The sequence below is a fragment of the Gadus chalcogrammus genome, chromosome 6 (assembly GCF_026213295.1).
Source record: "Gadus chalcogrammus isolate NIFS_2021 chromosome 6, NIFS_Gcha_1.0, whole genome shotgun sequence".
Taxonomy (NCBI): domain Eukaryota; kingdom Metazoa; phylum Chordata; class Actinopteri; order Gadiformes; family Gadidae; genus Gadus; species Gadus chalcogrammus.
In genome coordinates this window covers 903,575-916,958 of record NC_079417.1, presented here as the reverse complement: position 1 = coordinate 916,958, position 13,384 = coordinate 903,575, and the positions used below count along the sequence as shown (strand labels likewise).

The 13,384-nt window shown below is 54.0% G+C and overlaps 1 protein-coding gene across 1 annotated transcript; it reads right to left on the bottom strand.

Annotated features, from left to right (window-relative positions):
- Positions 1-376: 376 nt before the first annotated feature.
- On the bottom strand, positions 377-10,742 carry plin6 (perilipin 6). Its single transcript, XM_056592301.1, has 10 exons — positions 10,712-10,742; positions 7,328-7,557; positions 6,994-7,192; positions 6,331-6,413; positions 5,753-5,957; positions 4,832-5,013; positions 3,817-4,083; positions 2,545-2,577; positions 782-1,210; positions 377-493 (listed from the first exon to the last, which is right to left on the bottom strand). The coding sequence occupies exons 1-10, from the start codon at positions 10,740-10,742 to the stop codon at positions 377-379; spliced, it is 1,776 nt and encodes a 591-aa protein (XP_056448276.1).
- Between the last annotated feature and the right edge of the window lie 2,642 nt (positions 10,743-13,384).

The window sequence follows — 13,384 nt, the reverse complement described above, 5'->3', positions numbered from 1 at the left end:
TCCATTCTTATGCCCTTACTAACACATCCTCTGGCTGCTCCTGCTAGAAACATCACATGACCTGATGAAATGAAAGTATGATATCTGTATTTACTGAAAACATCCCTATAGTAAATAGTTGTGTTCAGGAGTTTAAGGTAGTTCAAAGGTGGAGCTCTGGCTCTGTGTTCCTACCCCGTCACCACGGACAACACAACACTGAGCCCCAACGACTGGTTGAGGCTCTAAGCTAATCAACCCATATGCCTGTTGACAAAGGCACCACCTCCTCTCCCTCCTCCTCTTCCTTATCCTCTTCCTCCCCTCCCAGCACTTGCACATCCTGCTGTGGAGGTGGGGGGCCCCACCGCAGTGGGCCCCTCAGTCTCCGGCCTCCTCAGTCTTCGTCCTCCTCCTCCTCCTCCTCCTCCTCCTTGTCCTGCTCCGCGGGCAGGGCGGGGCTCAGGTATTGTAGGAGGGGGCTGAGCAGCACATCGATGGCTGACGGCCTCCGCTGGGCGGTAACGGGAGGGCGATCCTCCTCAGCCTCCTCATCCTCCTCCTCCACCTCCTCCTTCAGCTCCTCCACCTCCTCCTTCAGCTCCTCCTCCACCTCCTCCTCCTCGGCCAGCCTGGCCCCCTCCTCCTCCTCCTCCTCCTCCTCCTCCTTGTCCTGCTCCGCGGGCAGGGCGGGGCTCAGGTACTGTAGGATGGGGCTGAGCAGCACCTCGATGGCGGACGGTCTCCGCTGGGCGGTAACCGGAGGGCGCTCCTCCTCAGCCTCCTCCTTCAGCTCCTCCACCTCCTTCTCCTCCGCCACCCCGGCCCCCTCGGCCTCGGGGACCAGGGCCCCGGCCCCGCCCTGGTCCGCCGGGCCGGTGGGGCTCAGGTAGTCGAAGGCCTTCTGGCCCTGGGACACGAACTGTAGGATGGGGCTGAGCAGCAGCTCGGTGGCAGAGGGTCTGCGCTGAGGGGTGACGGGGGGGCACTTCCCGGGCTCCGGGCCCCCGCCGTTGGGCATGCCGGGCGTGGCCGCGACGGCCCCCTGGGGGTTGGCGGCACTGCCGGAGCCCAGCCGCGCCCGGGAGTACAGGCTCTTGCGGCGGCGTGGCCGGCCGTCCATGGCCTTGAGGAACAGGCTGCTGGTGGAGTCGCGGCGCGGGGCGATCTGGGTGGTGAAGCGCTCCTGGTTCAGGAAGTCCTCCACGTCCTGGTCGCTAGGCTGCTGCAGCTGAGGAGGTGTCAGGAGGGAAGGCTTTGAGGCTGGGACTGGTAAGGCTACGAGACTGTTACTGGTAATGCTACGAGACGGTTACTGGTAAGGCTACGAGACTGTTACTGGTAAGGCTACGAGACTGTTACTGGTAAGGCTACGAGACTGTTACTGGTAAGGCTACGAGACTGTTACTGGTAAGGCTTTGAAACTGGGACTGTTAAGGCTTTGAGACTGTTACTGGTAAGGCTTTGAGACTGGGAATGGTAAGGCTTTGAGACTGGGACTGGTAAGGCTTTGAGACTGGGACTGGTAAGGCTTTGAGACTGTTACTGGTAAGGCTTTGAGACTGTTACTGGTAAGGCTTTGAGACTGGAACTGGTAAGGCTACGAGACTGTTACTGGTAAGGCTTTGAGACTGGGACTGTTAAGGCTTTGAGACTGGGACTGTTAAGGCTTTGAGACTGGGTCTGGTAAGGCTACGAGACTGGGACTGGTAAGGCTTTGAGACTGGGACTGGTAAGGCTATGAGACTGGGACTGGTAAGGCTTTGAGACTGGGACTGGTAAGGCTTTGAGACTGGGACTGGTAAGGCTATGAGACTGGGACTGGTAAGGCTTTGAGACTGGGACTGGTAAGGCTTTGAGACTGGGACTGGTAAGGCTTTGAGACTGGGACTGTTAAGGCTTTGAGACTGGGACTGGTAAGGCTTTGAGACTGGGACTGGTAAGGCTTTGAGACTGGGACTGGTAAGGCTACGAGACTGGGACTGTTAAGGCTTTGAGACTGGGACTGTTAAGGCTTTGAGACTGGGACTGGTAAGGGCTACGAGACTGGGACTGTTAAGGCTTTGAGACTGGGACTGTTAAGGCTTTGAGACTGGGACTGGTAAGGCTTTGAGACTGGGACAGTTAAGGCTTTGAGACTGGGACTGGTAAGGCTTTGGGACTGGTAAGGCTTTGAGACTGGGACTGGTAAGGCTTTGAGACTGGGACAGTTAAGGCTTTGAGACTGGGACTGTTAAGTCTTTGAGACTGTTGCGTTGTTAAGGGCTTTGAGGCTGTTGCATCGGTGGTTCATTATTCAAATAACGTCAGTAAAACATGGATGGGGTTACTATTGCACTTTTATTTTTAAATACATCCACTCTGAAACAAGCCACAGTTGACCTCAGTGAGCTACTGCCGTCAATAAGCCTCCATTCTTATGCCCTTACTAACACATCCTCTGGCTGCTCCTGCTAGAAACATCACATGACCTGATGAAATGAAAGTATAATATCTGTATTTACTGAAAACATCCCTATAGTACATTTGTATGCAAGGCTATATTCAGGAGTGTAAGATGGTTCAAAGGTCCACGTCTTGGTCGCTAGGCTGCTGCAGCTGAGACAGAGACAGAGCAGGTGTCAGGACTAAAGGGCTTTGAGGCCGTGTTAAGGCTTTGAGAGGGTAACAGCGTTAAGGCTTTGAGAGGGTAACAGTGTTAAGGCTTTGGGACTGTAACAGTGTTAAGGCTTTGGGACTGTAACAGTGTTAAGGCTTTGGGACTGTAACAGTGTTAAGGCTTTGGGACTGTAACAGCGTTAAGGCTTTGAGACTGTAACAGTGTTAAGGCTTTGAGAGGGTAACAGTGTTAAGGCTTTGGGACTGTAACAGCGTTAAGGCTTTGGGACTGTAACAGCGTTAAGGCTTTGGGACTGTAACAGTGTTAAGGCTTTGGGACTGTAACAGTGTTAAGGCTTTGGGACTGTAACAGCGTTAAGGCTTTGAGAGGGTAACAGTGTTAAGGCTTTGGGACTGTAACAGTGTTAAGGCTTTGGGACTGTAACAGTGTTAAGGCTTTGAGAGGGTAACAGTGTTAAGGGCTTTGAGACTGTAACAGTGTTAAGGCTTTGAGACTGTTACAGCGTTAAGGCTTTGGGACTGTAACAGTGTTAAGGCTTTGAGACTGTAACAGTGTTAAGGCTTTGAGACTGTAACAGCGTTAAGGCTTTGGGACTGTAACAGCGTTAAGGCTTTGAGAGGGTAACAGTGTTAAGGCTTTGAGACTGTAACAGTGTTAAGGCTTTGGGACTGTAACAGCGTTAAGGCTTTGGTACTGTAACAGTGTTAAGGCTTTGGGACTGTAACAGTGTTAAGGCTTTGGGACTGTTACAGTGTTAAGGCTTTGGGACTGTAACAGTGTTAAGGCTTTGAGACTGTAACAGCGTTAAGGCTTTGAGAGGGTAACAGCGTTAAGGCTTTGGGACTGTAACAGTGTTAAGGCTTTGAGACTGTAACAGTGTTAAGGCTTTGGGACTGTAACAGTGTTAAGGCTTTGAGAGGGTAACAGCGTTAAGGCTTTGGTACTGTAACAGTGTTAAGGCTTTGGGACTGTAACAGTGTTCAGGCTTTGGGACTGTAACAGTGTTAAGGCTTTGGGACTGTAACAGTGTTAAGGCTTTGAGACTGTAACAGTGTTAAGGCTTTGAGAGGGTAACAGTGTTAAGGCTTTGGGACTGTAACAGTGTTAAGGCTTTGAGAGGGTAACAGCGTTAAGGCTTTGGGACTGTAACAGTGTTAAGGCTTTGGGACTGTAACAGCGTTCAGGCAGCAGTAACACGGGGGCGAGGATGGACTCACCATGGTGTACAGGGGGCTGGAGTTGATGAGGAACTGCAGCAGGACCATGGTGAGCTCCTGCAGGTCCACCAGGACCTCGGTGGCCCTGTGGGGCAGACCCCGGAGCTGGCCCGCCAGGTCCAGCTCGGCCAGCAGGCCGGCCTGGGCCCGGAGCTGGGTCAGGGCCAAGCCCTGCAGGGCCCCCGTCTGCAGCACCAGCGCCGACAGGAACAGCTGCAGCTGACGGAGCTGCAAGCCCATCATGTCCACCACCCGGCCCAGACCCACCTAGAGGACCACCAGTACAGGCCCAGTACATCAGTACTCACACCAGTACAGGCCCAGTACCTCAGTACTCACACCAGTACAGGCCCAGTACATCAGTACTCACACCAGTACAGGCCCAGTACCTCAGTACTCACACCAGTACAGGCCCAGTACCTCAGTACTCACACCAGTACAGGCCCAATACATCAGCACTCATGTAGTGTGGTGTAGGTGGGGTGGATGGTGTAGGTGGGGTGGTGGTGGAGGTGGGGTGGATGGTGTAGGTGGGGTGGTGGTGGAGGTGGAGGTTGGTGGAGGTCGGTAGAGGGTGTAGGTGGGGGTGATGGTGTAGGTGGGGGTGGTGGGGGAGGTGGAGGTTGGTTTGGGTGGAGGTCGGTAGAGGGTGTAGGTGGGGGTGGTGGTGGTGGTGGAGGTGGGGTGGTGGTGGGGGTGGTGGTGGTGGTGGTGGTGTAGGTGGGGGTGGTGGTGGAGGTGGGGTGGTGGTGGGGGTGGTGGTGGTGGTGGTGGTGGAGGTGGAGGTGGTGGTGGAGGTGGGGGTGGTGTTGGGTGGAGGTCGGTAGAGGGTGTAGGTGGGGGTGGTGGTGGAGGTGGGGGTGGTGGTGGAGGTGGAGGTGGTGGTGGAGGTGGGGGTGGTGTTGGGTGGAGGTCGGTAGAGGGTGGGGGTGGTGGTGTAGGCGGGGGTGGTGGTGTAGGCGGGGTGGAGGTGGAGGTGGAGTTGGGTGGAGGTCGGTAGAGGGTGGAGCCTCACCCGGGCGGCCCTATCCTTCAGGCCCTGGGCCACGGCGGTCAGGGCGTCCCTCTGCCTCTGCAGCCGGTGGTAGAGCTGCAGGCTGAGCCGCAGCAGCAGCCCCCTGAAGCGCGTCCACAGCCCCGGCTCCTCCCCCTCATCCTGCTCCTCAAACTCCTGCACCCGCCGCTCCCACTCCAGGCCTGGAGGGAGGAGAGGAGGAGAGGAGAGGAGAGAGGAGAGGAGAGGAGGAGAGGAGGAGAGAGAAGGAGGAGGAGGAGGAGGAGAGGAGAGGAGAGGAGAGGAGGAGAGGAGGAGAGAGGAGGAGAGGAGAGGAGGAGAGGAGAGGAGGAGGAGGAGGAGAGGAGAGGAGAGGAGAGGAGGAGAGGAGAGGAGAACACACAGTGAGGAGAGGAGGAGAGAGGAGAGGAGGAGAGAGGAGGAGAGGAGAACACACAGTGAGGAGAGGAGGAGAGAGGAGAGGAGGAGAGAGGAGGAGAGGAGAGGAGGAGGAGGAGGAGGAGAGAGGAGAGGTGGAGAGAGGAGAGGAGAGGATGAGAGGAGGAGAGAGGAGGAGAGGAGAGGAGGAGAGAGGAGGAGAGATGAGGAGGAGAGGAGAGGTGGAGAGAGGAGAGGAGGAGAGGAGGAGAGGAGGAGAGGAGAGGAGAGGAGGAGGAGGAGGAGAACGCAGAGGAGAGGAGGAGAGAGGAGAGGAGGAGAGGGCAACACACAGTGAGGAGAGGAGGAGAGAGGAGAGAGGAGAGGAGAGGAGGAGAGAGGAGAGGAGAGGAGAGGAGGAGAGGAGAGGAGAGGAGAGGAGAGGAGAGGAGAGGAGGAGAGAGGATAGGAGGAGAACACACACAATGTCCTTATCTGCTGACTTCAAATGGACTAGAACCCCAGACCCTGGAGGCAGCGTTGCTGCCTTGCTCCCGGACTCACGCATGGTGGGCGGTAGCGGCAGGTAGTACGCGCTAGCGTCCTCCAGCTGGCTGAGCACCTCGTCCAGCCCGGAGTAGGCGGCGCGGCCCAGGGGCGAGTCCTGCAGCGCCCCCAGCTGGAGGCGCAGCAGCTCGCTGAGCTCGGCGGCCCGCCCCGCCACGTCGTCCACCGTCAGCAGGAGGGCGTCCTTCAGGTGGCCCATCACCTGGGGGGAGGGGGATTAGGCGTCTGCTCACCGACCGGCTAGCCACCTGCTAACCGCCGGCTAGCCGTCCGCTAACCGACTAGCTAGCCATCTGCTAACTGACTAGCTAGGTGTGTGCTGACTCCCCAGCTAGGTGTTTGCTTACTCATCAGCTAGGTGTGTGCTAACTCACCAGCTAGGTGTTTGCTAACTCATCAGCTAGGTGTGTGCTAACTCACCAGCTAGGTGTTTGCTAACTCACCAGCGAGGTGTTTGCTAACTCATCAGCTAGGTGTGTGCTTACTCTCTAGGTAGATGTGTGCTAACTCCCTAGCTAGGTGTGAGCTAACTCGCTAGCCAGGTGTGCTACCTCCCTAGCCAGGTGTGAACTCACCTCCTCAGAGGACTGCTGCAGGACTGGGAAGTTCTTCTCCAACTGGTCCAGACCGGAACAAGCGTAGTCGTTGGCGGCCTCGACTGAAGACATGAAGAGATGAAGGCATGGTGAATGAGTGAGTGACTGACTTACCGACTGACTGACTGACTGACTGATAGAGAGGGTGTGAGAGTGAATGACAGTGAGTGAGTGAGTGAGAGTGATAGCGATTGACTGATAATGAGTGAGTGAAAGATTGAGTGAGTGAGTGAGTGAGTGAGAGTGATGGTGAGTGAGTGAGTGAGACTGTGAGTATTAGTGTGAGTGAGTGAGTGAGTGAATGTGAGTGAGTGAGAGTGAGTGAGTGTCAGTTTGAGTGAGTGAGTGAGTGAGAGTGAGTGAGTGAGTGAGTGTCAGTTTGAGTGAGTGAGTGAGTGAGTGAGAGTGAGTGAGTGAGTGAGTGTCAGTTTGAGTGAGTGAGTGATTGTGAGTGATTGTGAGTGAGTGAGTGAGAGTGAGTGAGTGTCAGTTTGAGTGAGTGAGGGACTGAGGGAGTGCTTGAGATTACGATTTTGAAAACATGTTAAACAAATGATGAGTGAGTGAGTGTTAGTGTGTGTGTGTGTGTGTGTGTGTGTGTGTGAGTGTGTGTGAGTGTGCGTGCGTGTGCGGTGAACGTACTCTGCGGGTTCAGGCTCTGCAGGAGGGGCGTGACCTGGCTCAGGGCGGCCAATGAGGCGGCCCGGAGCCCGACCTCGGCCACGCCCCCCACCATGCCCAGCAGGGGGAAGCGACCTTTGACCCCCGAGTACACGGAGGTCACCGACTGGAGGGTGGAGCTCACCAGCGGCAGGCGCACCACACGCAGCACCGCGTTGCCCTGGAAACGCACGTACACAAACATATTTACTGGTTAAGGAGGCGCACCGGTAACCGGGGGGTTGCCGGTTCAAATCCCGACCGGAACACAAAAAGGTAATGTGGACGGGGGGAGTGTTGTGCAGCACCCTCCTACGTCCTCATCAACGGATGAGGTGCCCTCGAGCAAGGCACCTGAAACCCCCCCTGCTCCCCGGGCGCTGCCCTGGGGCTGCGTACTGCCCCGGGTGTGGTGGTGTGCCCTGGGGCTGCGTACTGCCCCGGGTGTGGTGGTGTGCCCTGGGGCTGCATACTGCCCCGGGTGTGGTGGTGTGCCCCGGGTGTGGTGGTGTGCCCTGGGGCTGCGTACTGCCCTGGGGCTGCGTACTGCCCCGGGTGGTGTGCCCCGTGTGTTCACCGGCTCCCAGGTTGGTCAAAAGCAGAGAAAGAATCGCCCCCAAAAACGGATAATGGATAACTTAACTTTATATTAAATACACACATGTATGCACTTATTGTACGTTGTACAACATATTCTGTGTTGTACAACGTTCATATTGTGTGTTGTACGTCCTTGCACTTAAAACAGCACTTAGCATTTGTGTAGCATCTGTCGTGGCAATTCCTTCACCAGACATTGCGTCTATGACAGAGGAGATTTCCGAACGCAAAAAGCACACAATACTTGTGGACAATTATGGTAAAATATACTTGTAATAATAGAAAAAAAAAAGATACATCACAACATGCGTCAACAAACAATAGAATAGGGATACAATACAATAATCCGAGGCCTCAGATGGGAGTTCGCCCTGCGTCTCTCTAAAGGTTGACATGGAGAAGTCCACTGCATGGCTAAAGACAGGACTTCTTATTCACTTCAGTCGGGCTCCTGGGGAGAGCTGTATCCCAGGAACCCTAAACCAAAAGCCTTTGTTAACCAGAGGGTTAAAGCTCCTCAAGAAGTCATGGATTGGGGTTCACGGCCATGCCTTATCAGCTGATACACTGGCCTGTCCCGTCGTCCCCCAGTGGTCGGTTACAGCTTCTAACACATTCACCGAAGGGGTCACGACGTTCCAACAGGTACAGAGGCACAGAATGTGATAACAGATATACATTATACCAAGCACAAGGCTTAACATTTTAGATGACACTGAAGAAGAGCAGAGTGGCAAGACCATACACGGAATAGCGGACAAAGCCTAAGTTCAAAAAAGGTAACAGCATGTGGATTTTGCCATCACTATCTTGCATACGGGGTTGGGTTAACCTAGTGATTGTTAGTGCTTGCACTTGGTTCTATGAACATCCTTACTGTTCAGTGAGAGATATTTTGTTGTTTCTCTTTCTTCTGACAAATTAACTTATTGTACGTGGCTTTGGATAAAGGCGTCGACTAAATGCCCTGAATGTAAATGTAAATGTACATACACTATGAGCAAGGCATTAACGCACGCCATCATCGGTTAGTTTCCCTCTGGTCGATCTAGTGTGTTTTTTGCGACTCACCCCATAGTCTGAGCCGTTAAAAATTGACGTCTGACCATCTTGTGACATGTTGTGGAATATCTGAGGAGGTCAAAGAAAACATATTGTCGTCATTGTCTTCATCATCATCATCATCATCATCATCATCATCATCATCATCATCATCATCATCATCATCATCATCATCATCATCATGTCACATTATTTAACCATGGCGGAACAACGTCTGAAAGCTCCTAGTGTTGCCTCCCTCTCCTATCTCTCTCTTTTCTCCTTCATTCTCTCTCTCCCTCTCCCCTCCCTCCATTCCTCTCCATCATTCTCTCTCTCTCCCCCGTCCTCTCTCTCCATCTCTCCTCTCTCTCCCCCTCTCCTCCTCCCCCCTCTCTCTCTCTCTCCTCTCCTCTCTCCCCCACCTCTCTCTCTCTCCCCCCCTCTCTCTCTCTCTCTCCTCTCTTCCCTCCTCCCTCTCTCTCCTTCTCCTCCCCTCTCTCCCCCACCTCTCTCTCTCCCCCCCTCTATCTCCTCTCTTCCCTCCTCCCTCTCTCTCTCTCTCCTCTCTCCCCCACCTCTCTCTTCCCCCCTCTCTCTCTCTTCCCTCCTCCCCCTCTCTCTCCCCTCTCCTCTCTCTCCTCCCCCCCTGTCTCCCCCCCTCTCCCTTCTCCCCCTCCCCCGTCCTCTTCATCCCCCCCCTCTCTCTCCCCCTCTCTCTCCCCTCTGCGTTGTGTTGATGGTGCACACCTCAGTGTCATGATGCAGTCAGCTGCCATGGATTCACAAAGACAACATCTATTAACTCAAGCTAGCATGCTAATCTCATTAGCGCTGCTCAAAGCACTGAACACTTTTAAGTGGCTGAGCTGAACGGATCCTTTGGTTCACTTAATAGACACTTTGTTCAGAGGTACAGGGGCAGGACAGTTCTGTTCTAACACACTATCACACTATACTGCCACTGTAACACACTGTAACACACTCTAATACTAGTCTAACACACTCTAACACACGACTCTGCCCTCTGAGGACATTCAATACGTCTCAGCAAAAACTATTACAAGTTATAACGCAAACTCAGTAAGGAAACATCAGAAATACAACTTCCACTTTTGTGGGTCATGACAGAGATTTGTGACGGGGAACTCGACCCAGTTCTGCCCTAACTCTTATGCAATACACTGCGTAGCAACCCAGGTAAGATTCCCACCTCTGTTCCCGTGCTGATGTCATTCCCTCTAGTCTCCAGCCCGCTTCCCTCTCTATAGTGGCCCTTGTCGGGCCTTGTGTGTGTGTGTGTGTGTGTGTGTGTGTGTGTGTGTGTGTGTGTGTGTGTGTGTGTGCGTGTGTGTGTATGTGTGTGTGTGTGTGTGTGTGTATGGTGTGTATTCAGGGCAATCATCGGCCGACAGACTTGTGTTTAAACAGGATCTCAATGCGACCATACAAGCATTTTAAAAACGCATCACCTAAGCATCTTCAACTCATAATATCGAACCCCCCACCTCTGACCCCAAACCGGCCCCGACCCGCGGGCTGGGACCCACCGTCTCAGGCTGAGGGTCGAGGTCCTTACCTTCTGATTGGACGAGGGTTCCAGCTGAGTGGGTTGCTGTGGTAACGGCGACGGTGCAGCCTCCAGACGCAGGGTAGGAATGAGCTGCTAGGCGGCGATGGACTCAATATGAGCTCGGGCGCGGCGTTAAGGGGACGGTTAGCGGCGGGGCGGGGCCTCACCACGACCCCGCCCCCTTCGTTAGCGCGCTAATCAATTAGCTCGCTGTCAAAGAGCCCTTTGAGAGCGCGATCCTGGAATCTCCATCCCAAAGGTTGAGGGGGGAGTCACACGGGAGCAGCAGCGGTGGCGTGGTGGCCCGGGGGGCCCGGGGGGGCCGGCTGGTCTGAGGCTGCTTCTAGACCATGGGTCACATGTTCGCCCGGAGCGACAACGGCGTTCTGAGCCAATCAATGAGCTTATGGAACGGAATTACTCAAGATGTTGTAATTTTGTAAACGTTGCGTTTCTCAAAATGCCATTTCTTGGCATGAGCCTCACCGCGACCCCCGTGGTTGTTGAAGCGGCTCATTGTTGGTCCGGGCCTGATGTCTTGTCCCCCTGGGGAGTGTCGGGAAGCCAAGGGTTCCATCTGATAAGGCCAGTGTCGACCTCCGCTTTCTTCAGGACGTCATAAATGATATCCTGAAGAGGTTCATCAATAGTTTACCATCTGGGTAACCCATATTATAGCTCATTGGAGGGGGGGGGGGGGGTTCTATTTTATTACCTTAATAAATTAGACTAATTGTTCTAAGTTCGGATGACTCTTTATTCGGCCACCATTGTAAATTGTACTGTATTGTGTTGTATTGTTTTATAGTACTTAACTGTGTAGCAACTGCAGTAGCTGCTATCATTGCTGTAACACGGGGAATTAGTTAGCCTAGCGAATGTTGTACTTGCACTTGTTTTCTATGAACATCCCTACTATACCGACAGCGATATATTGTTGCACTTCTTATGACAAATGTACTTGTTGTAAGTCGCTTTGGATAAAAGCGTCTGCTAAATGACCGAAATGTAAATGTAAATGTATTCTCTAACAGTTTAGACAGAAGCTAATGACTTGGCTCGAAATTCCCACCACAGCTGTGAAATATCATCTCAGCACGTCGATGCTTACAATACGCTCTCTGTCACAGCACCAGTCAGCTCCGGCCTTTCATCACAGTCCCAGTCTCTCTGTCGTCACAGACCCTCGTCATCGTCAGCCCTGACTCCGACAGAGACACCTACCCCAACCCAGAGAGGGAGACCAGACCGTTACAGAGACACCTACCCCAACCCAGAGAGGGAGACCAGACCGTTACAGAGACACCTACCCCAACCCAGAGAGGGAGACCAGACCGTTACAGAGACACCTACCCCAACCCAGAGAGGGAGACCAGACCGTTACGAAGACACCTACCCCAACCCAGAGAGGGAGACCAGACCGTTACAGAGACACCTACCCCAACCCAGAGAGGGAGACCAGACCGTTACAGAGACACCTACCCCAACCCAGAGAGGGAGACCCGACCGTTACAGAGACACCTACCCCAACCCAGAGAGGGAGACCAGACCGTTACAGAGACACCTACCCCAACCCAGAGAGGGAGACCAGACCGTTACAGAGACACCTACCCCAACCCAGAGAGGAGACCAGACCGTTACAGAGACACCTACCCCAACCCAGAGAGGGAGACCAGACCGTTACAGAGACACCTACCCCAACCCAGAGAGGAGACCAGACCGTTACAGAGACACTAACCCAAACCCAGAGGCAGAAACCTCCAGAAGGAGGGGGGGGGGGGGGGGGGGGCAGGAGGAATGGTGGAGGGGAGACAGAGGAGAGACAGAATGATGGAGGGCTGACAGAGGAGAGACAGAATGATGGAGGGCTGACAGAGGAGAGACAGAATGATGGAGGGCTGACAGAGGAGAGACAGAATGATGGAGGGCTGACAGAGGAGAGACAGAATGATGGAGGGCTGACAGAGGAGAGACAGAATGATGGAGGTGGAGGGGGAGACACAATGATGGAGGTGGAGGGGGAGACACAATGATGGAGGTGGAGGGGGAGACACAATGATGGAGGTGGAGGGGGAGACACAATGACGAAGGGATGATACACAGAATGAGAATGCATGAATGGGTGAATATGTGGCATTGCGTGTCATTTATTTTGAGCGGCTACAAAGGTTATGATGCTGTCGAAGCTGAAGTTAAGATGAGAGAAACCCAATCTATATTCTAAGTTGAATCGGTTTATGTCTGACATGACAGGAGTCATGTGATGTCACATGACTCCTGTCTGACTGATGTCTGATTGGTGTAGAGATGGTGATTGATGGTCCGAGCAAGCAATTATGTGTGTGTGTGTGTGTGTGTGTGTGTGTATGTAAGTTGATGTACAGAATATGCATGTGTGTTTGTGTGCGTGGCTTTGCGTGTGTATGTGTGTGTGTGTGTGTGTGTGTGTGTTTGTGTGCGTGTCTATGAGTGCGAGTGTGTGCATGTGTATGTGTATGTTTATGTATGTGCGTGTGGATGTACGTGCATGCGTGTGTGTCCCTGTGTGTGTGTGTGGCCCTGTGTGTTTAAGTGCCTGCGTGTGTGCGTGTGCGTGTGTGTGTCCCTGTGTGTGTGTGTGTGTGTGTGTCCCTGTCAGTGCCTGCCTGCGGGTGTGTGTATGTGTGTGTGTGTATGTGTGTGCGTGTGGATGTACGTGCATGCGTGTGTGTCCCTCTGTGTGTGTGTGGCCCTGTGTGTTTAAGTGCCTGCGTGTGTGCGTGTGCGTGCGTGTGTCCCTGTGTGTGTGTGTGTCCCTGTCAGTGCCTCCCTGAAGGTGTGTGTGTGTGCGTGTGTGTATGTGTGTGTACGTGTGTGCGTGCGTGTCCATCCCAGTGGCTCCGGTTTCCTCTACAATGGATCTCTGGCTCTGGAAACCGGAGCCTCTGAAACATGCATGAGGAAACGCACACCTGTTTCCAGGTAACCCACCGGCGCCGCAGAGAGTGGACCTCCTTCCTGCTCCTCCTGCCTGCTGACACACGGGGAAGAGCTGCCGGCTGCACCACCCGACGCACCCCACCCTGGGACACACTGCGGGGGTCCAGCCACCGACCAGGGTTAGGGGGGACAGCAGGCTGACGGACTGGGAGAGAGAGAGAGAGACAGAGAGAGACAGAG